Below are 22,357 nucleotides of genomic sequence, written 5' to 3'. Positions count from 1 at the left end.
CATGAATACAGCATCAGAACCACCATGATTACATGAATATGACACCAGAACTGTCATCAGTATATGCTTACAGCACCAAGCTTAGTACATTGATAAATTGCAATGTCATGTCAGCCTCTGCCATATACATTTATATTGCATGAACCTGCAACTCCCAGTATGACATTAACAATGGGCAGCAAGATTGTTCAGTAGTTAGCCAATTAATGGCACTATATAAGTGAGTAAAATAGATAAATAAACAACAGTAAGTAGATAATGGGATTTTTTCTTAGCAGCTATCATTATACAGGAACTACAGTATCGATTATACACAGGCAGACAGTATCAATAAACATTTAAAGAGTAACTTAAATTTTAGAAGATATTCTGTTTGCCTTAGGACCTTTAATTTTGAGCAGATCAAGGTGTCTATGTCCTGTGACCTCCATAGATTGCTCAAAAGACCTCTTGGAAGTGTGCTGCTTATGGGATAGGCGCCTATAACTTTGTACTGCATCTGCACTCTGCTGTATGTGCTCTCCTGTTTCAATAGCTTTGCACTTCTGAAAGGTCTTTTGAGGGAATGGTCTGGTTCTCAAGACACAGTCCCTCACTGATCTGCTCAGAATTAAAGGGCCTAAAACTTTTAGAAAAAACTCCTAAAAGTTTAGTAACTCTTTAAGGTGCATTTCCATTGGCCAATAGACAATTTTTGGCCTGTCTAAATGGTAACCAGCTTTCAGCTTTGCTGTTTAATCCCTGCTTAGGGCACTGGCATTGCCCCCTTAGCATGGAATCACAGGCACCGGACCCCAATGCCTAGTGGCACATACGGGTCTGCTCGCGTTCACATCGGGTTTCTCCTCACATTGCTAACTCCATCCAAATCTCAAAAAATCGGGAGTGTAAGCAAATTGAGTCAGAAACATGAAACTTGGTTTACCAGAGCAATTGATTGGAAGGTCATCCATCTATTGCAGACTTTTTTTGTTCTTGCAAGATTATTGTCTTAAATCAAGCTGGCCTCAGCGTTCTCAAGTGCCATTTTCCTGCAATGCTAAAAATGTAGGTAACTCAGTAAATTTATTGACACTTGCAATTAGAGATTCTAATTGTCCCATTTTTATAAACATATTTCATGTCAAAATGGATCTGTTGCGTAGTTGATTCAAATGAAAGCAGAGAGACCCCATTAATCATTATTGATTACATTTGGGTTCCATTATGTTTCAGGTTTTAGAAAGGAAAAAAAAATCTGCATGCTACCCTTTTTTTCATACTAGAAATGGACACATAGGAATCCAGAGAGAATCGATAATAATCAATTCGATCCCTGTCCTTCAATTTGCATCAGTTGTGCGTCAGGTCCACTTTGGACATTTATTCAGTTTGTCTGTTCCTTATACTGCACGTATGACAAATAGGATATTCAAATGCAGGTGTGAACACAACCTGAACCTCACAGATTTGCTGAAGGAGAGCAGCAGGCAATAGCCTTAATTTAGTCACTTGTTGACTTCTGCTCCCATTTCATGATTGTTTACTGAAGATAGAAGGCAACTTCTAAGAGGATGTAGACTGTTTGGAATACTCTTGCTGAAAGAGTTGTGGAAAATGTTTATTTTTGTACAATGGCTGTTCAGTTAGTATTTCATGTTGCTGATTTGGTTTTTATTCTAAGTCATATTGCAAGACTCGTTAACGCGTTGACAGTGACTTCTAGGATCATTGCTTCCAATAGGTGGCACTATAGAGTTCAAGTCCTCTTCCTCTCTGAAGAGGCAATTTCCATGTTTCATATCTTGCAGGCATCTTTTTAGCCTTCCCATTGACTTGTAATTATTAGGCATCTTCCTGGCCAGAAATATTTAAGAATATTTAAGAATATACATGATACCTCTTTTAAATGCTTGGCTTTTCTTGAAAGCCTGAAATGTGGAATCCTGGGAAGTTATATACAGATCAGTGGAGTTGGGAGTGGGAGGGGGGGGGTAAAAGCTGGGTTTTGAGAATCATAAATTAGTATTTTATAGTAGAAATTAATTCCCCTCACCCCCTTCCCTCCACCTACTGGATCCTGACAATCTATATGTCTGACCGAGTCTGACACCATACATACTGGAAGTATGTCAAAAGTTGACAGCATATTCCACCAGGTGGTAGCCATTGCATCTGTCAGTGCCTAGGCCCACTAGAAGGACCTCTGGTTGACCAGTTCAGTACTGCTTTGGACTATGTTTAACCTTTTCTCTGGTGGTGTCCTTCTTTTTAACCAGATATAAATAGGGATACATCCTTGTAATGTTTGTGCTCTTTGGGTTTTGGATAGAAGACCCGGATAGAGTCAGCAAGGCCATGTGTACACCTTGAGTATTTGGTGAGTCTTTTACCTCAGTATTTGTAAGCCAAAACCAGGAGTGGGTGATAAATGCAGAAGTGGTGGCATGTCTCTATTATGCTTCTCCTCTGATTGTTCCACTCCTGGTTTTGGCTTACAGATACAGATGTAAAATACTGACCAAATACTGAATGTGTGAACGTGGCCTTACAGGGAGTGAAACACAATATGGACTTGGCCTGAAGAAGCACTTTCCTCCCCAGTAATTGGTTGGCAGTTGTTGTTATGGTAATAATAATATGGTAAGTGATGGAATCTCACTAGAATATGCCATTACTTACTAACAAAGATTAACTATCTGCCAGGACCTTCACCTATCCTTAGAAGAAAGGGATTACAACACAAGTAAGCTTTCTCAGTTTATGCTTGCTTCATTTTAATGGGGCTGTAAGGAAAATCCCTACACAAAGGTGACTAAAAATGTCATTATGTAGGTTTCTTTTAACCGTTTGTTCTTTTGATTGGTTTTAAATAAAAGATATAAGATACTCCCTGATCACAATGTTATGGGATGTCCTAGAGATGTATCATAACTTTTGATGTGAATACCCCTTGATATAGTATCGTATTATAAAATGATATATTAATATATGTATTAGTACTACATACAGTCCTGTTGAGTTTGTTCAAGTGTGTCAGAGCATGCTGGAACTAAAGTGGATGCAGCACTAGAGTGGAATGAAAAATCAGTGAAGCTCTTTACGCTAACACGAGCCAACATGATCTTCAGTTCTATAGAATTTTCAATGCATTAGTAACAATGGCCCACAGAGGTATTACCGCTGTTAGGATGCCAGGATAATGATCCAATCCTAACTTATTATGATAGCAACAGCAAGTTTGAATCCCCCTTTAAGCTTGTTTTACATGCCTAAAAGACTTCTGGTCAGGCCACACAGAAGGGTCTGCTTGTTTCTTTGAGGGACATCTCTTAACCTCTTGTGTTCACTTGCCTCATTAAGGTATTAGTACAAAGGATGGAGCAGCAATTGCAGACAAAGACTTTAAAGGAAAAACACAGAAGCAAGTCCAGTTCAATCCAGGTCAAACAACAGCGACATGGAAAGTCAAGATAATAGTTGATGACGAATATGAAGAATCGGAGACTTTCCAGATAATACTATCTGAACCTGTCATGGCTGCACTAGAATTTCCCAATGAGGCGATTGTTGAGATTGTGGATCCTGGTGATGGTATGTTTATATCAGTAATAAATAATCATTCATTGACACTATACTAGAGAATGCAAAAATTAAAACTGAACTTTCAGCTGGTTTTCCGAAAAGATCAATCCATATATTACAAACTTTCTTATTTTCATATGTACCATTCTATTCACTTGAAATGAAATAAAAATTAAAATGACTGTTATTCTTTAAGAAGTTTTTGAGAGTGAATGAACAGTGTAGAAGACAAAAAAATGACTGATTCATTGAAAAAGTACATTTCTCAGACAAGAGACATGCACCATACTGTACTTTCTTATCTTCTCTTGTACTACTGATTTATAAAAAAAAGTGTAGTTACCATATAAATCCATAAAGTGACCATGTAGTCTTAGCACTATAGTAGAAGTTATACTATATTAGTGGTCGGTACTATTTATTAAGTGTTCCTTGTTTCTTCCTAGAATCTATGGTATACATTCGACAGTCAGAGTATAAAATTGAAGAAGACATTGGGGAACTGCTAATTCCCATTAGACGGTCGGGGGATATCAGCCAAGAACTTATGGTAGTCTGTTCAACAAACCAAGGTAAATTAATTAAGAATTTTGAATATTAGAACATTACATATATTCGCTGTAGAAGGAAATCTGTAAATTTGTCTCATCTTTGCCATAGAAAAATAAGTGATCCCTATAGTAAAACAGTGGCTCAATGGTAATTGCTGTACTGGGGTCCTGGGTTCAAACCCCACCAGGGACAACATCTGCAAAAGTTTATATGATCTCCACGTTTGCGTGGGTTTCCTCCAGGTTCTCCTGTTTCCTCCCACACTCCAAATATATACTGATGGGGAATTTAGATTGTGAGTCCCCATGGGGACAGTGATTGCACTATATCAGTCAGCATAATAAATAAATAATAAAATAAGTAGGAAGTACAGTGTATCTACACAAGACACAAAAAACGCACAGGTCAAAAATACTCTGTTGTAAAAAAGTCACAGTAAATAAGCAAGTGCTAGCCAAAAAATGAAAAAAATACAGGATATTTAGTTAATACGTTTTTTTGCAAAAAAAATGTATGTTAATCTGCTCCACAAACTTGTTCACTATGCAAGTAGCCCATGTGTTTTTGGTTCTATAAGTGTATCTACAGAGTAGTTGTGTATACTTTATAGACATATATACAGCTCTGAATACCACTAATAGTCAACTTAGTACGCAGCCGGTGATTGAAGTTTTGCCTAAACTGTGAGACATATCTCATTATTTTCAAGGTACCCATGTTTAGGTTGGTCTAATCCCTCTTCCCATTGAGTGGCTCAAACATGGACTCTAATTACTCTTTAAATGATCTCTAGTTTAAGTAAGTGAGGGTTGTGCCACCTTTTGTTCATACAGTGGGTGTGTTGAAGGCAGGGTGAACAAGTAAAAGGTCCTCCTATCCTTATGTAACTTTTTAGGTATGATCTGTAATTTTGGATTTTCAGAAGATGCTAAACTACTCTCTTCTTGAATTCCCATAGGCACAGCTACTGGAACTGTCCCGTCATCAGTTTTGTCCTATTCTGATTACATCACTCGTCCGGATGACCACACCAGCATTATTCGGTTTGACAAAGATGAAACAGAGAAAAACTGTCGCATCATCATAATAGATGACTCTCTATATGAAGAAGACGAGTTCTTCAATGTCACTCTTAGCATGCCAATGGGTGGACGAGTGGGGAATGAATTCTCTACTGCTAAAGTGGTTATCCTGGCAGATACAGACGACGGTAAGAGAAAACTGTAATCCTGATATAAGGCAAAATGAAAACATAGAATAACATACTTCAAAAGAAAAATAAAAGTTGTGCTATGGATGTCTGTACTGTTGGATCCTGATGTTAGTCACTGCAGTTTTAAAAAAATGCATCTGGATGTTGGATTTTTACATGTAAGAGAGACGTAGGAGACTGCACTTTCAGTCCTGTTAAAAGAAATTACTATCCGGTTGTATACAGTTTTTACCATTAATAATGACCGATAAAAGTATCCAACTTTACATTGCACACATTACATTCTCATTTAATATTATCATATATGTGTTTTGCAACAAGCATTTAAAAATCCCAGCCTGTTGGGAAGCTAGCCTTTTATTCACATTTGAGGAAGCAGTAGGGGTGGAAATACAACCAATGTGGTCGAGGTGCAGGACGCATGTTACTGAATTACTGCATCCGGAATAGCAGTTTAATTTAGCGCAATATTTCACAATGTGTAAATATTGTGCTGAGTTATTTTCCTTGTCTGTTGCATCGGTCTATACATTTTCGATTATACAGGTGCTTCTCACAAAATTAGAATATCATCAAAATGCTAATTTATTTAACTTCTTCAATATAAACAGTGAAACTCATTATATAGAGTCATTACAGAGTGATCTATTTCAAGTGTTTATTTCTGTTAATGTTGATGATTATGGCTTACAGCCAATGAAAACCCAAAAGTCATTATCTCAGTAAGCTAGAATAATTAACAAAAAAAACACCTACAAAGGCTTCCTAAGCATTTAAAAAGGTCCCTTAGTCTGTTTCAGTAGGCTCCACAATCATGGGGAAGACTGCTGGCTTGACAGATGTCCAGAAGGCAGTCACTGACACACTCCACAAGGAGGGTAAGCCACAATAGGTCATTGCTAAAGAAGCTGTCTGTTCACAGAGTGCTGTATCCAAGCATATTAATGGAAAGTTGAGTGGAAGGAAAAAGTGTGGTAAATAAAGGTGCACAAGCAACTGGGATAACCGCAGCCTTGAAAGGATTGTTAAGAAAAGGCCATTCAAAATTTTGGGGGAGATTCACAAGGAGTGGACTGCTGCTGGAGTCATTGCTTCAAGAGCCATCACACACAGACGTATCCAGGACATGTAAGGCTACAAGTGTCGCATTCCTTGTGTCAGACCACTCATGACCAATAGACAATGCCAGAAGCGTCTTACCAGGGCCAGGGAGAAAAAGAACTGGACTGTTGCTCAGTGGTCCAAGGTGTTATTTTCAGATGAAAGTACATTTTGCATTTCATTTGGAAAGCGAGTTCCCAGAGTCTGGAGGAAGAGTGGAGAGGCCACAATCCAAGCTGCTTGATGTCTAGTGTGAAATTTCCACAATCAGTGATGGTTTGGGAGCCATGTCATCTGCTGGTGTGGGTACACTGTGTTTTATCAAGACCAAAGTCAGCGTAGCCTTCTTACTGGAAATTTTAGAGCACTTCATGCTTCCTTCTGCCGACAAGCTTTTTGAAGATGGAAATTTCATTCTCCAGCAGGACTTGGCACCTGTCCAAACTGCCAAAAGTACCAATATGTTGTGTAAAAACAACAGTATCACTGTGCTTGATTGGCCAGCAAACTTTCCTGACTTCAACCCCATAGAGAATCTAAGGGATATTGTCAAGAGGAAGATGAGAGACACCAGACCCAACAATGCAGACAAGCTGAAGGCTACTATCAAAGCAACCTGGGCTTCCATAACACCTCAGCAGTGCCACAGGCTGATCGCCACCATGCTACGCCGCATTGATGCAGTAATTGATGCAAAAGGAGCCCCAACCAAGTATTGAGTGCATATCCTGAACATACATTTCAGTAGGCCAACATTTCGAATTTTAAAATCATTTTTCAAGCTGGTGATATAAAGTATCCTACTTTACTGAGATAATGACTTTTGGGCTTTCATTGGCTGTAAGCCATAATCATCAACATTAACAGAAATAAACACTTGAAATAGATCACTCTGTTTGTAACTGCTCTATATAATATGAGTTTCACTTTTTGTATTGAAGAACTGAAATAAGTTAACTTTTTGATGATATTCTAATTTTGTGAGAAGCACCTGTATGTTGTCATCATAATTGATGTTTTATTTACCCAGAGAGGTTACATATTAGTGTTATCCTAGGTAAGGTTCCTGCCATTCAGTAAATATTTAAATATAGGTAACTCACTCTAACCTTTTTTTCCTTAAAGGGAATCTGTCACCAGGCTTTTGTTACCCTATCTGAGAGCATTATGATGTAGGGACAGAGACACTAATTCCAGTAATGTATCACTTAGTGGGCTGCTTGCTGCAGTTTTCATACAATCACTGTTTAATCTGCTTCAGATCTAGCAGTTCTCTGAATGCTGAGTTCTGTAAAACCACTGATTGGCAGTTTTCTGTGCACACTGTGCATAGGCAGAAAGCTAAGTGATGGAGGTGGGGTTATGCAGAGCTCATAAATATGCAGGACAACATGGCATCAGGTTTATTAGTCCTCTATTGATAATCTCCTGCTAATAAAACAGGGATTTTAACAAACCTGTACCAAACAGTCCAGTAAGTGACACATCACTAGAATGAAATTTTCTATCTCTACACCATGCTGCTCTCAGATTAGGTGACAAAAACCTGGTGACAGATTTCCTTTAAAGGGAATCTGTCACCCCGTTTTTTGAGATTGAGCTATAAATACTGTTAAATAGGGCCTGCGCTGTGTGTTACTATAGTGTATGTAGTGTACCCCGATTCCCCACCTATGCTGAGAAATAACTTACCAAAGTCGCCGTTTTCGCCTATCAATCAGGCTGGTCAGGTCTGGAGGGCGTGGTGACATCGCTGGTTCTTCCTCAGCTTTACGTTGGTGGCGTAGTGGCGTAGTGGTGAACAAGCAGCGCGCGATCTGCGCTGTCATCCCTTTCGTCGGTGGGGGCGGCCATCTTCCTGGGGCCGTGCGTGCGCAGATCGAGTGCTCTGCTGCACGGGGCTTCAGGAAAATGGCCGCGGGATGCCGCGCGTGCGCATTAGAGATCGCGGCGGCCATTTTCCCAAAGCCGAGATGCAAACTCGGCTTTGGGAAAATGGCCGCCGCGATCTCTAATGCGCACGCGTGGCATCCCGCGGCCATTTTCCTGAAGCCCCGTGCAGCAGAGCACTCGATCTGCGCACGCGCGGCCCCAGGAAGATGGCCGCCCCCACCGACGAAAGGGATGACAGCGCAGATCGCGCGCTGCTTGTTCACCACTACGCCACTACGCCACCAACGTAAAGCTGAGGAAGAACCAGCGCTGTGAACACGCCCTCCCGACCTGACCAGCCTGATTGACAGGCGAAAACGGCGACTTTGGTAAGTTATTTCTCAGCATAGGTGGGGAATCGGGGTACACTACATACACTATAGTAACACACAGCGCAGGCCCTATTTAACAGTATTTATAGCTCAATCTCAAAAAACGGGGTGACAGGTTCCCTTTAAGTATACACAATTTTTGTAAAATTGTTGAAGGTGCAAATGAAAATACATACAATAGAAGTAAATTAGTAACATTAAGGGCTCATTCAGACGTCTCTGGGTCTAAGTCTGAGCTCGGACCATAATAAACGGATTGTCCGTGGGTCTCGCGACCTGAACTCAACAGCGTTATAAATGCTTATGCGGCTTTTGAGTTCGGGTCTGGGGTCCCGCAGACATACCATGCATTGTGGTTCGTCCACCCAAGACCAAAAGTTCTGAAGGTCACAGCTTCTGTGGCACTGTCAGTACGATAGGATGAGCAGCAACCTGTACCAGTAAAATCCCCCAAATGTTAGTTTTCCCTCTTTTTGGGGTATGCAAATGGATATCAAGCACTTATCTATATTTCAGTGATCCACAATAATGTAACGGGAATAACCAGTGAAATCTATGTGTTGCTTTTTATAGCTCAAAATGGGGTATGACCTCATATAAATGGTTGCTTTCTTACTAAATTCTCGTTTTGGGTTTTATTTTTCAATTCTCAGTACAGTTAAAGGGGTTGTCCGGTCAAAATCGATAAACCTGCAGTCACTCTGTGTGACTGCAGACATACAGTGGGGCAAAAAAGTATTTAGTCAGTCAGCAATAGTGCAAGTTCCACCACTTAAAAAGATGAGAGGCGTCTGTAATTTACATCATAGGTAGACCTCAACTATGGGAGACAAACTGAGAAATAAAAATCCAGAAAATCACATTGTCTGTTTTTTTAACATTTTATTTGCATACTATGGTGGAAAATAAGTATTTGGTCAGAAACAAAATTTCATCTCAATACTTTGTAATATATCCTTTGTTGGCAATGACAGAGGTCAAACGTTTTCTGTAAGTCTTCACAAGGTTGCCACACACTGTTGTTGGTATGTTGGCCAATTCCTCCATGCAGATCTCCTCTAGAGCAGTGATGTTTTTGGCTTTTCGCTTGGCAACACGGACTTTCAACTCCCTCCAAAGGTTTTCTATAGGGTTGAGATCTGGAGACTGGCTAGGCCACTCCAGGACCTTGAAATGCTTCTTACGAAGCCACTCCTTTGTTGCCCTGGCGGTGTGCTTTGGATCATTGTCATGTTGAAAGACCCAGCCACGTTTCATCTTCAATGCCCTTGCTGATGGAAGGAGGTTTGCTCTCAAAATCTCACGATACATAGCCCCATTCATTCTTTCATGTACCCGGATCAGTCGTCCTGGCCCCTTTGCTGAGAAACAGCCCCAAAGCATGATGTTTCCACCACCATGCTTTACAGTAGGTATGGTGTTTGATGGATGCAACTCAGTATTCTTTTTCCTCCAAACACGACAAGTTGTATTTCTACCAAACAGTTCCAGTTTGGTTTCATCAGACCATAGGACATTCTCCCAAAACTCCTCTGGATCATCCAAATGCTCTCTAGCAAACTTCAGACGGGCCCGGACATGTACTGGCTTAAGCAGTGGGACACGTCTGGCAGTGCAGGATCTGAGTCCATGGTGGCGTAGTGTGTTACTTATGGTAGGCCTTGTTACATTGGTCCCAGCTCTCTGCAGTTCATTCACTAGGTCCCCCCGCGTGGTTCTGGGATTTTTGCTCACCGTTCTTGTGATCATTCTGACCCCACGGGGTGGGATTTTGCGTGGAGCCCCAGATCAAGGGAGATTATCAGTGGTCTTGTATGTCTTCCATTTTCTAATTATTGCTCCCACTGTTGATTTCTTCACTCCAAGCTGGTTGGCTATTGCAGATTCAGTCTTCCCAGCCTGGTGCAGGGCTACAATTTTGTTTCTGGTGTCCTTTGACAGCTCTTTGGTCTTCACCATAGTGGAGTCTGGAGTCAGACTGTTTGAGGGTGTGCACAGGTGTCTTTTTATACTGATAACAAGTTCAAACAGGTGCCATTACTACAGGTAATGAGTGGAGGAAAGAGGAGCCTCTTAAAGAAGAAGTTACAGGTCTGTGAGAGCCAGAAATCTTGATTGTTTGTTTCTGACCAAATACTTATTTTCCACCATAATATGCAAATAAAATGTTAAAAAAACAGACAATGTGATTTTCTGGATTTTTTTTTCTCAGTTTCACTCCCATAGTTGAGGTCTACCTATGATGTAAATTACAGACGCCTCTCATCTTTTTAAGTGGTGAAACTTGCACTATTGCTGACTGACTAAATACTTTTTTGCCCCACTGTATGAGTATGGCCGGGAGTATGTATAACTCATAGATTCCCTCCAGTAGCAGGTCTGAAACCGGCGAATCCCCGCAGCGCACGGAGTGACTGCAGACTTATCCGCTTTGGCCAGACGACCCCTTTAAGTTCTCTCATTTCATTTCGATTCATCCTCAATTTAAACATGATTTCAAGTGGATTAGGTCAAAGTAAAATAAAATCCCCCAAATCCCACCCATATAGATGCCATGGGTGAATAGGTCTTTTCAAACTGCCAGTTACATGGTGAGGGAAGTAGACTAGTGCCATTGTTCATCTATTTTACATTTTGGCTATCTGGGACCTAGTCTTTTTCGTATCCTTTAAGACAGCTCAAGAAGCACCTGGGCATGGGAACATGATCTCATGAATTGTTGCTCTAATCATAAATTTCCTGCTCATGCTGTATCCTATGCACACAATCAATGTACAAAGACTTGAAGGGTAGGGGTAAAAAATAAAAGGTTTACTTCCCTTGTAGACACACAACAAAGGTAAGCTTTCTTAGGCTGCTTTCACGGGCTCCTTTGAGGATTAGTGTAAGTGGCCCTTTTTCAGAAACAACAAGGTAAAATGAGAACATGGGTAGATGACTGATATCACTGAGGCAGACGGATTAATGGGTGGAAGAGGGGTATCAGCCTAACGACCAGATAAATAGTATTGGGAATCAAAGTATGTGTTTAACAAAAAATCATCAAGAATGACTGATATAGTATCTACGGTATGTATCATATTGGAGAAAAGCTATAAAAACCCATGAAAACCAATTAGATTCTCGCAATCATTTTTCAATTGTCCCTTAATAAAGAAAATAGCTGGATATCATTGGCTAACTATTATTCTTTTTTTTACACAAGTTTTGATAAATCTTTCCCAATTTTAAGAAAAGATGTTACAGGGTTGTTGCTAGGCTGACTAGATGGAGTGCACACGCCAGGCTAAAGAAAAGTACCAAATTGCTTTTTGTTTTAAGGGAGTATTCCAAAAATTGAAATATACAATTAAGCCCTGGTTGGGAAATGTTTTTTTCCTTTCACTTAAAGGAGCTCTCCTGAAATATAAAGAATGATAATTAAATAAAATGTCATCACATATAAATTCCTAAATAATTGTAATTAGCAAATCACAATCATTTGGTCTAGGAAGGTAATGAGTCTAGTATTAAAATGGCCACTGCACTGTTACATTGACAGGAATGTGTCCTAGCACTTTAGTAGGACAGGAGCCTGTGCCTAGTCTTAATATTCTCAGACAGGTTTCTCTCAGTATGACAGTATGGCGTCCATTGTAACTCTGTAGTAATTACCTCCCTAGATAAAATTTATGTGATTTGCTGATCAACAATATTTAGTAATTTATTTTTAATGACATTTACTTTAGTTATTACATTTTGGTTATTCCCAGAGAAATCCTTTAAAAATAAAAACATATTTGCATCTATTTCCCATCTTTTGTACCAGGACTAGCATGTAAAAAGAACTTGATAAAACATTAAAGGTCCATCTATGAGGATAAAACCATAAAGGTCCATTTCTGAGACTAAAACAATAAAGTTTCATCTCTGAGGCTAAAACCATAAAGGTCCATCTCTGAGGATAAAACCATAAAGGTCCATCTCTGAGGATAAAACCATAAATGTCCATCTCTGAGGATAAAACCATATATGTCCATCTCTGAGGATAAAACCATAAAGGTACATTCTGAGGATAAAACCATAAATGTCCATCTCTGAGGATAAAACCATAAAGGTCCATTTCTGAGACTAAAACAATAAAGTTTCATCTCTGAGGATAAAACCATAAAGGTCCATTTCTGAGACTAAAACAATAAAGTTTCATCTCTGAGGATAAAACCATATATGTCCATCTCTGAGGATAAAACCATAAAGGTCCATCTCTGAGGATAAAACCATAAATGTCCATCTCTGAGGATAAAACCATATATGTCCATCTCTGAGGATAAAACCATAAAGGTACATTCTGAGGATAAAACCATAAATGTCCATCTCTGAGGATAAAACCATAAAGGTCCATTTCTGAGACTAAAACAATAAAGTTTCATCTCTGAGGATAAAACCATAAAGGTCAATTTCTGAGACTAAAACAATAAAGTTTCATCTCTGAGGATAAAACCATAAATGTCCATCTCTGAGGATAAAACCATAAAGGTCCATCTCTGAGGATAAAACCATAAAGGTCCATCTCTGAGGATAAAACCATAAATGTCCATCTCTGAGGATAAAACCATAAATGTCCATCTCTGAGGATAAAACCATAAAGGTCCATCTCTGAGGATAAAACCATAAAGGTCCATTTCTGAGACTAAAACAATAAAGTTTCATCTCTGAGGCTAAAACCATAAAGGTCCATCTCTGAGGATAAAACCATAAATGTCCATCTCTGAGGATAAAACCATAAATGTCCATCTCTGAGGATAAAACCATAAAGGTCCATCTCTGAGGATAAAACCATAAAGGTCCATTTCTGAGACCAAAACAATAAAGTTTCATCTCTGAGGCTAAAACCATAAAGATCCATCTCTGAAGGTAGTGAGCTAGTGAGCTATGTCAGCCCTCATAGGTGGTAACTTACGGTAACTAGAAAGTACAAAATGAAAATTGTCTAAGAAACATCAGCCTAATTATCTGTACAAACTAAACCTTGTACTGTGGAGCAAAATCCTCTTATCCTATGAAAGTATTTAGATAAGTACAAGATATAGTGCTGGGAGAAAGACCAGCACTAAGAAAGCATTATGCTACTAGTTAAGTGTTTTGGCAGCATGAATATAGGGGGGGAAAGGTAGAATTCAATTTCCTTTCCTCTTTGCATGAGCTGAAGGAATAGCTTAGCTTTTCGATTGTTGGAATGTGCTGGAACATTTGACTAACTATCCCGGTGAATCCTGTAGGAGCAAATAGATTAGTGGTGGCAGATTTCCACTACTTTTTTATGCACACATAGAATTGTATAAACCCTGTTCTAGAGATCAGTCCCAATGCCAGTGATCAGACCCTCAATGATCATGCATGTTGTTTCTGACATAACCAATTTAATCTTCACATCTTACTTTAAAAGGAAACTATAGTTTTAACAAACTTTGCATAAAGCAACAGTACTTGAAAATATAAGTAACTTTGTAATATTTATTATCAGATAAATTTGCTTCTTTCTCCACATACTGTATGAGCCACTTCTTCACCTGCCCCTGCATCCTGAATTTGTCATCCACTCTGAAACAACAGCTCAACTCTTGCTCAAGACAAGATGGTCTGCCAATACAATGAATTATGATGTTATACAGCCAGGGAGAGTAGTGAGGAGCAGAGTAGAAAACAGACAGAGGGAGAAATAGAAAGATCATGCAGAGCTTTCTAACAAGTCCTTTGCCTCACCCCAGAGCTCGATTCCACCATGCTGATGTATTTGTCTATGTGATAACTAAGGCACAAAGAGCAGGAATTCTTCTCTGTGTGCTGTACAGTGAATTGTAAACTTTATAGCAGCCAGTCTGTTTCCACCAGCTCAGAGTCAATTGTAAATTAAGGGTAATGCCTATAGAGGAAGAAAATGGTGAAAATGCAGGATACAAATCATATCATGCACAGTAATAATATTATTCCTCATATTCACAGAGAATAGCTTATTCTGAAATATTGTTTGAAAGTATAGATGCTTTTTAATTCTGAGCACATGAAGTTATAGGCCTTAAAGGAATCTAACAGCTTACACATGGTACCCAGTTCAGGGGCAGCATGTATCATATGTTGGCTTCATGATTTCAGCTGATTTAATGTTTAACTATGAAATACTGCAGGATTTTAAAGAAAAAACATAGTTTAATGGTAGGTGGAGTTATACACACACAGAGAGAGACCTGTCACTCCAGAGACAGTGAGTGGGGAGAAGCCACCAGGTACTTTTCTGTCCTGACAGTCACCAACACGGCTTGATCCACTGTTGCCGAAGCGTTTCAGAGTTAAACATACATGGCTGAAATCATGCAACCAAGGTCTAATACATACTATCGTTGGATCGGGTAACATGTACCAACTGTCGGGTTCCCTTTAATTCTAGGACTACACTTCTAAAATATTTTGATGGCAACCTGTTCCCTTATTGCTGTCTGGTGAAGTTTTAACATGGAAAACTTATATCAGTTTAATTTCCTATTTTCTAATTCATCCTTTACACTATTTAGACCTTATTACAATATGTCTCAGACATGAACTTTTTTTTTTTAGCTACTACTCTATTGCACTGAGATTAGCATATTATAATGCTATCAGCGAATTATGTCTTAGCACTTTTATGTATATATGTATATACCTATATGGGATGATATCAAAGTATCAATACATTCTGTAGAATGTGAGCCCTCATGGGCAGGCCATCTTTCCTCTGGTCGCCATTGACCTTTGACACACTTAGTGCAGGAATGAATGTGTCGCATGGATTTATGTCTTTTTACATCAATTACGGAATTTGCACTTCAGATCATGTGGGGTCATCATAACAGAACCAGACCCCAATCAGAGGATAATAAAACATTCACTCCTAGTCTAGGAACTTTCCAATATTTATGGACACAACTGTTTATCACTTATCACTCTCCCATAATGACAGTTCTGTGCTGTGTTGTGTATAAATATGTGATTCTTCAGAATTTGTTTTAGTCTTTGATGAAGAGACCTGTGTAGTCTCGAAAGCTTGCAATTTGTTACCATCTTTTCAGTTAGCCATTGAAAGGGATCAACCACTGAGGACTCTCAATTCTAAATATTTTTCTATCTACTGGCTAACACGGTACTAAGATATTTATCTTTCCTGTATCTTAAAGTAAAATCATTCTATTCTAGAGCCAGCTTTCTACTTTGCTGACACTGATTATCTTGTTGATGAAAGTTCTGGGTATGTGGAAATTCGGGTGTGGAGAACAGGAACAGATCTCTCCAAAGCTGCAACGATTACTGTTCGCTCCAGGAAAACCGAGCCACTGTCTGCAGATGGTAAGAATGAAAATATGGGCCCACATTTATAAAAATCATAATTTGAGTTAAACCTACAGTGTGCTAACTTCTACTCTGCCACTATGTTTTAAAATGTTGTATTTTAATGAAAAATTTATGACAGCACTTTTTAAGCATGATACCGTAGTACACTTCCAATGTTAGATAAGAGACTGACCATTGTACCAAATGCAGCAAGTGAATGCAACATTTTGGTAAATTGTGGCCTTTTTAACCCTGTAGGGAAAAAACACACACTCGCATAGCACTTGTAAGTGAAGTGGATCATAAGTGAGACTAGGTGAGAAAAAAATGCATGACACTCTCCAACTTTTCTGATTAGAATCTCAGCTACTTTTTATACACAGATGTGAGCGCACCCAAAGGCTGGAGTCACACACAACGTATAAAAAATCTGTCCGTTTTACACGGAATCACAGAATTGTTCCCTGAACAGTCATCCGTATGTCATGCAATGCAAGGATGCGATTTTCTCGCATGTAAGCATCTGTGTGACATGTGTGTGACATCCATATGGCATCCGTTTGCCGAGATTTTCTTGCCAGCTTGCAAAATGAACATATAATGGATCCATGGCCTCAAATATTCGTGAAAACATATACCGTATATACTCGAGCCGAGATTTTCAGCCCATTTTTTGGGGCTGAAAGTCCCCCTCTCGGCTTATGCTCGAGTCATACCCAGGGGTCGCAGGGGAGGGGGAGCGGGGACTGTCTAATTATACTCACCTACTCCTGGCGCGGTCCCTGCACGTCTTTTCCCCGGCGACAGCTTCTTCCTGTACTGAGCGGTCACATGGTACCTCACATTACAATAATGAATATGCGGCTCCACCTCCCATAGAGGTGGAGCCGCATAGTCATTACTGTAATGAACGGTAACGGTGACCGCTCAGTACAGGAAGAAGCTGCCGGTGCCGGGGAACAGATGCGCAGGGACCACGCCAGGAGCAGGTGAGTATAACGGGGAGGGTAGCATGTGCGATATTCACCTGCTCCTCGTTTCGGCACCGCTCCGTCTTCAGCAGTGACGCTCAGGTCAGAGGGCGCGGTGATGTGGTTAATGCACACCCTCTGCCTGAGCGTCAGTGCAGGAGACGCTGAAGATGGAGCAGTGCCGGAATGAGGAGCAGTTGAATATTGTAAGTTTCAGGGGCCTGAGCGACGGAGAGGTGAGTATGTGATTTTTTTATTTTTTATCGCAGCAACAGCAAATGGGTCAAGTGTCCTTATGGAGCATCTATGGGGCCATAACATTTGTGCAGCACTATATGGGGCCATAACATTTGTGCAGCACTGTATGGGGCCATAACGTTTGTGCAGCACTATATGGGGCCATAACGTTTGTGCAGCATTATATGGGGCAATAATGTTTGTGCAGCACTATATGGGGCCATAACGTTTGTGCAGCATTATATGGGGCAATAACGTTTGTACAGCACTATATGGGGCCATAACATTTGTGCAGCACTATATGGGGCCATAACGTTTGAGCAGCACTGTATGGGGCCATAACGTTTATGCAGCACTATATGGGACAAGTGTCTCTATGGGGCCATAACGTTTGTGCAGCACTATATGGGGCAAGTGTCTGTATGGGGCCATAACGTTTATGCAGCACTATATGGGTCAAGTGTCTGTATGGGGCCATGATCAACGTTTGTGCAGCACTATATGGGGTAAATATCTTTATGGAGCATCTTATGGGGCCATAATCAACATTTGTGCAGCATTATATTGGGCAAATGTGTCTATGGTGCATCTTGTGGGGCCATTATTAACCTTTATGCAGGATTATATGGGGCATATTTTAATATGGAGCATCTTATAGGGCCATCATAAACTTTATGGAGCATTATATGGGGCTCCTGATTCAATATGGATATTCAAAAACACTTACCGTATATACTCGAGTATAAGCCGAGATTTTCAGCCCAAATTTTTGGGCTGAAAGTGCCCCTCTTGGCTTATACTTGAGTCATGATCGGCAGTGGGGTCGGCGGGTGATGGGGAGAGAGGACTGTCGCATACTCACCTAGTCCCGGCGCTCCTGGCGCTCCCCCTGCCCATCCCACGGTCTTCGGTGCCGCAGCTCTTCCTCTGTTCAGCGGTCACGTAGTACCACTCATTAAAGTTATGAATATGGACTCCACTCCCATAGGGGTGGAGCCGCATATTCATTCCTCTAATGAGCGGTAACAGTGACCGCACCGCTGAGAGGAAGAGGCTGCGGCACCCGGAGACCAGCTGTCCGGGATAAGGAGCCAGGGACGCCGGGAGCAGGTAAGTATGTCATAGTTACCTGTCCACGTTCCACCCGCTGGGCACCGCTCCGTCTTCCGCGTCCTCTTGCTCTGACTGTTCAGGTCAGAGGGCGCGATGACGTACTAGTGTGCGCACCGCCCTCTGCCTGAACAGTCAGTGCAGAGAGATGCCAAGATGGGACGCTGAGGAGCTGCAAGCAAGAGAGGTGAGTATGTCATTTTTTTATTGCAGCAGCAGCATTCTATATAGCACAGATTTATATGGAGCATCTATGGGGCCATACTGAGCAGTGCAGAGCATTCTATATGGCACAGCTTTATGTGGAGCATCTATGGGGCCATACTGAACGGTGCAGAGCATTCTATATGGCACAGCTTTATGTGGAGCATCTATGGGGCCATACTGAACGGTGCAGAGCATTATATATGGCACAGCTTTATATGGAGCATCTATGGGGCCATAATGAATGGTATGGAGCATCTATTTTTATTTTTGAAATTCACCGGTAGCTGCTGCATTTTCCACCCTAGGCTTATTCTCGAGTCAATAAGTTTTCCCAGTTTTTTGTGGAAAAATTAGGGGGGTCGGCTTATACTCGGGTCGGCTTATACTCGAGTATATACGGTAACCTACTGATGTCTCAATTAATTTTACTTTTATTGGTATCTATTTTTACTTTTGACATTTACCGGTAGCTGCTGCATTTTCCACCCTAGGCTTATACTCGAGTCATTAAGTTTTCCCAGGTTTTTGTGGCAAAATTAGGGAGGGGTCGGCTTATACTCGGGTTGGCTTATACTCGAGTATATACGATATATATATATATATATATATATATACTGTATATATATATATATATATATATGTTTCATACAGAGCTAGAAAGCAGAATAGCCGATAATTCCATTGTCGGATTCTGTAATATCATTACAGAACCCGACAGGATATGAGACATGGTTTGCATACAGTAAACCATTGCATATCCGTTTTTTATACATCCATCACTAATAATGTTAGTAGTGTGTGTGTAAAATTTTGGAGTTGTAGGTGTTAACTTAAAGGATTAATTCGCGGAAAAAACTGTCATGGGCTCCCGCACAATTTTCTCCGCCAGAGAGGGAAAGCCAGTGACTGAGGGCAGATATTATTAGCCTGGAGAGGGACCATGGTTATTGCCCCCCCCTGCTAAAAACATCTGCCCCCAGCCACTCCTGAAAAGGCGCATCTGTAAGATGCGGCAATTTTGTCACTTAGCCTCTCTCTTCCCATTGCCCTGTAGCGGTGGGATATGGGGTAATAAGGGGTTAATGTCACCTTGCTATTGTAAGGTGACATTAAGCCCAGTTAACCCCTTTCTGACCTTAGACGTACTATCCCGTCGAGGTGCCCTGAGCCTATCTGACCCTCGACGGGATAGTACGTCATATGCGATCGGCAGTGCTCACGGGGGGAGCGCGGCCGATCGCGGACGGGTGTCAGCTGCCTATCGCAGCTGACATCCGGCACTATGTGCCACGAGCAGTCACGGACCGCCCCCGGCACATTAACCCCCGGCACACCGCGATCAAACATGATCGCGATGTGCCGGCGGTATAGGGAAGCATCGCGCAGGGAGGGGGCTCCCTGCAGGCTTCCCTGAGCCCCCCGCAGCAACGCGATGTGATTGCATTGCTGCGAGGGTCTCTCTACCTTCCCCCCTGCTCCAGACCCGGATCCAAGATGGCCGCGGCATCCGGGTCCTGCAGGGAGGGAGGTGGCTTCACAGAGCCTGCTCAGAGCAGGCACTGTGAAGCCTGCAGCACTGTAAGTCAGATCGGTGATCTGACAGAGTGCTATGCAAACTGTCAGATCATCGATCTGTGATGTCCCTCCCTGGGACAAAGTAAAAAAGTTTTTAAAAAAAATTCCAAATGTGTAAAAAAAATAAAAAAAAATATTCCTAAATAATGAAAAAAAAAATATTATTCCCATAAATACATTTCTTTATCTAAATAATAAAAAAAAAAACAATAAAAGTACACATATTTAGTATTGCCGAGTCCGTAACGACCCCACCTATAAAACTGGCCCACTAGTTAACCCCTTCAGTAAACACCGTAAGAAAAAAAAAAAACGAGGCAAAAAACAACGCTTTATTATCATACCGCCGAACAAAAAGTGGAATAACACGCGATCAAAAAGACAGATATAAATAAACATGATACCGCTGAAAACGTCATCTTGTCCTGCAAAAAACGAGCCGCAATACAGCATCATCAGTGAAAAAATAAAAAAGTTATAGTCCTGAGAATAAAGCGATGCAAAAATAATTATTTTTTCTATAAAATAGTTTATATCGTATAAAAGCGCCAAAACATAAAAAAATGATATAAATGAGGTATCGCTGTAATCATACTGACCCGAAGAATAAAACTGCTTTATCAATTTTACCAAACGCGGAACGGTATAAACGCCTCCCCCAAAAGAAATTCATGAATAGCTGGTTTTTGGTCATTCTGCCTCACAAAAATCGTAATAAAAAGCGATCAAAAAATGTCACGTGCACGAAAATGTTACCAATAAAAACGTCAACTCGTCCCGCAAAAAACAAGACCTCACATGACTCTGTGGACCAAAATATGGAAAAATTATAGCTCTCAAAATGTGGTAACGCAAAAAATCCGCTAAAAAACCCGCTATAAAAGTACATCAAACCCCCCTTCATCACCCCCTTAGTTAGGGAAAAATTTAAAAAATGTATTTATTTCCATTTTCCCATTAGGGTTAGGGTTAGGGTTAGGGCTAGGGTTAGGGCTAGGGTTAGGGCTAGGGTTAGGGCTGGGGTTAGGGTTAGGGTTGGGGCTACAGTTAGGGTTGGGGCTAAAGTTAGGGTTGGGGCTAAAGTTACGGTTAGGGTTTAGATTACATTTACAGTTGGGATTAGGGTTAGGGGTGTGTCAGGGTTAGAGGTGTGGTTAGGGTTACTGTTGGGATTAGGGTTAGGGGTGTGTTTGGATTAGGGTTTCAGTTATAATTGAGGGGTTTCCACTGTTTAGGCATATCAGGGGCTCTCCAAACGCGACATGGCGTCCGATCTCAATTCCAGCCAATTCTGCGTTGAAAAAGTGAAACAGTGCTCCTTCCCTTCCGAGCTCTCCCGTGTGCCCAAACAGGGGTTTACCCCAACATATGGGGTATCAGCGTACTCAGGACAAATAGGACAACAAATTTTGGGGTCCAATTTCTCCTGTTATCCTTGAGAAAATACAAAACTGGGGGCTAAAAAATAATTTTTGTGGGAAAAATTTTTGTTTTATTTTTACGGCTCTGCATTATAAACTTCTGTGAAGCCCTTGGTGGGTCAAAGCGCTCACCACACATCTAGATTTGTTCCTTAGGGGGTCTACTTTCCAAAATGGTGTCACTTGTGGGGGGTTTCTACTGTTTAGGTACATTAGGGGCTCTGCAAACGCAATATGATGCCTGCAGATTATTCCATCTAAGTCTGCATTCCAAATGGCGCTCCTTCCCTTCTGAGCCCTCCCATGCGGCCAAACAGTGGTTCCCCCCCCCACATATGGTGTATCAGCACACTCAGGACAAATTGTACAACAAATTTTGGGGTCCAATTTCTCCTGTTACCCTTGGGACAATACAAAACTGGGGGCTAAAAAATAATTTTTGTGGGAAAAAATTTTTGTTTTATTTTTATGGCTCTGCATTATAAACTTCTGTGAAGCCCTTGGTGGGTCAAAGCGCTCAAAACACATCTAGATTAATTCCTTAGGGGGTCTACTTTCCACTTGTGTGGGTTTTCAATGTTTTGGCACATCAGTGGCTCTCCAAACGCAACATGGCGTCCCATCTCAATTCCTGTCAATTTTGCATTGAAAAGTCAAACGGCGCTCCTTTCCTTCCGAGCTCTCCCATGCGCCCAAACAGTGGTTTACCCCCACATATGGGATATCAGCGTACTCAGGACAAATTGTACAACAACTTTTGGGATCCAATTTCTTCTCTTACCCTTGGGAAAATAAAAAATT

The 22,357-nt window shown here is 40.9% G+C and overlaps 1 protein-coding gene across 1 annotated transcript in view; it reads left to right on the top strand.

The window, feature by feature from the left end:
• The window catches only part of FREM3 (FRAS1 related extracellular matrix 3), a 111,716-nt gene that overhangs the window by 47,811 nt on the left and 41,548 nt on the right, over positions 1 to 22,357 (top strand). Inside the window, exons 4-7 of the mRNA XM_069743587.1 lie at positions 3,343 to 3,573; positions 4,011 to 4,136; positions 5,075 to 5,326; positions 15,901 to 16,050. Of these exons, the coding sequence (XP_069599688.1) occupies positions 3,343 to 3,573; positions 4,011 to 4,136; positions 5,075 to 5,326; positions 15,901 to 16,050 (759 nt within the window). The remainder of the gene's footprint in view (positions 1 to 3,342; positions 3,574 to 4,010; positions 4,137 to 5,074; positions 5,327 to 15,900; positions 16,051 to 22,357) is intronic.

Source organism: Ranitomeya imitator, chromosome 1, assembly GCF_032444005.1.
Source record: "Ranitomeya imitator isolate aRanImi1 chromosome 1, aRanImi1.pri, whole genome shotgun sequence".
Taxonomy (NCBI): domain Eukaryota; kingdom Metazoa; phylum Chordata; class Amphibia; order Anura; family Dendrobatidae; genus Ranitomeya; species Ranitomeya imitator.
This window is presented reverse-complemented; position numbering and strand designations above follow the sequence as displayed.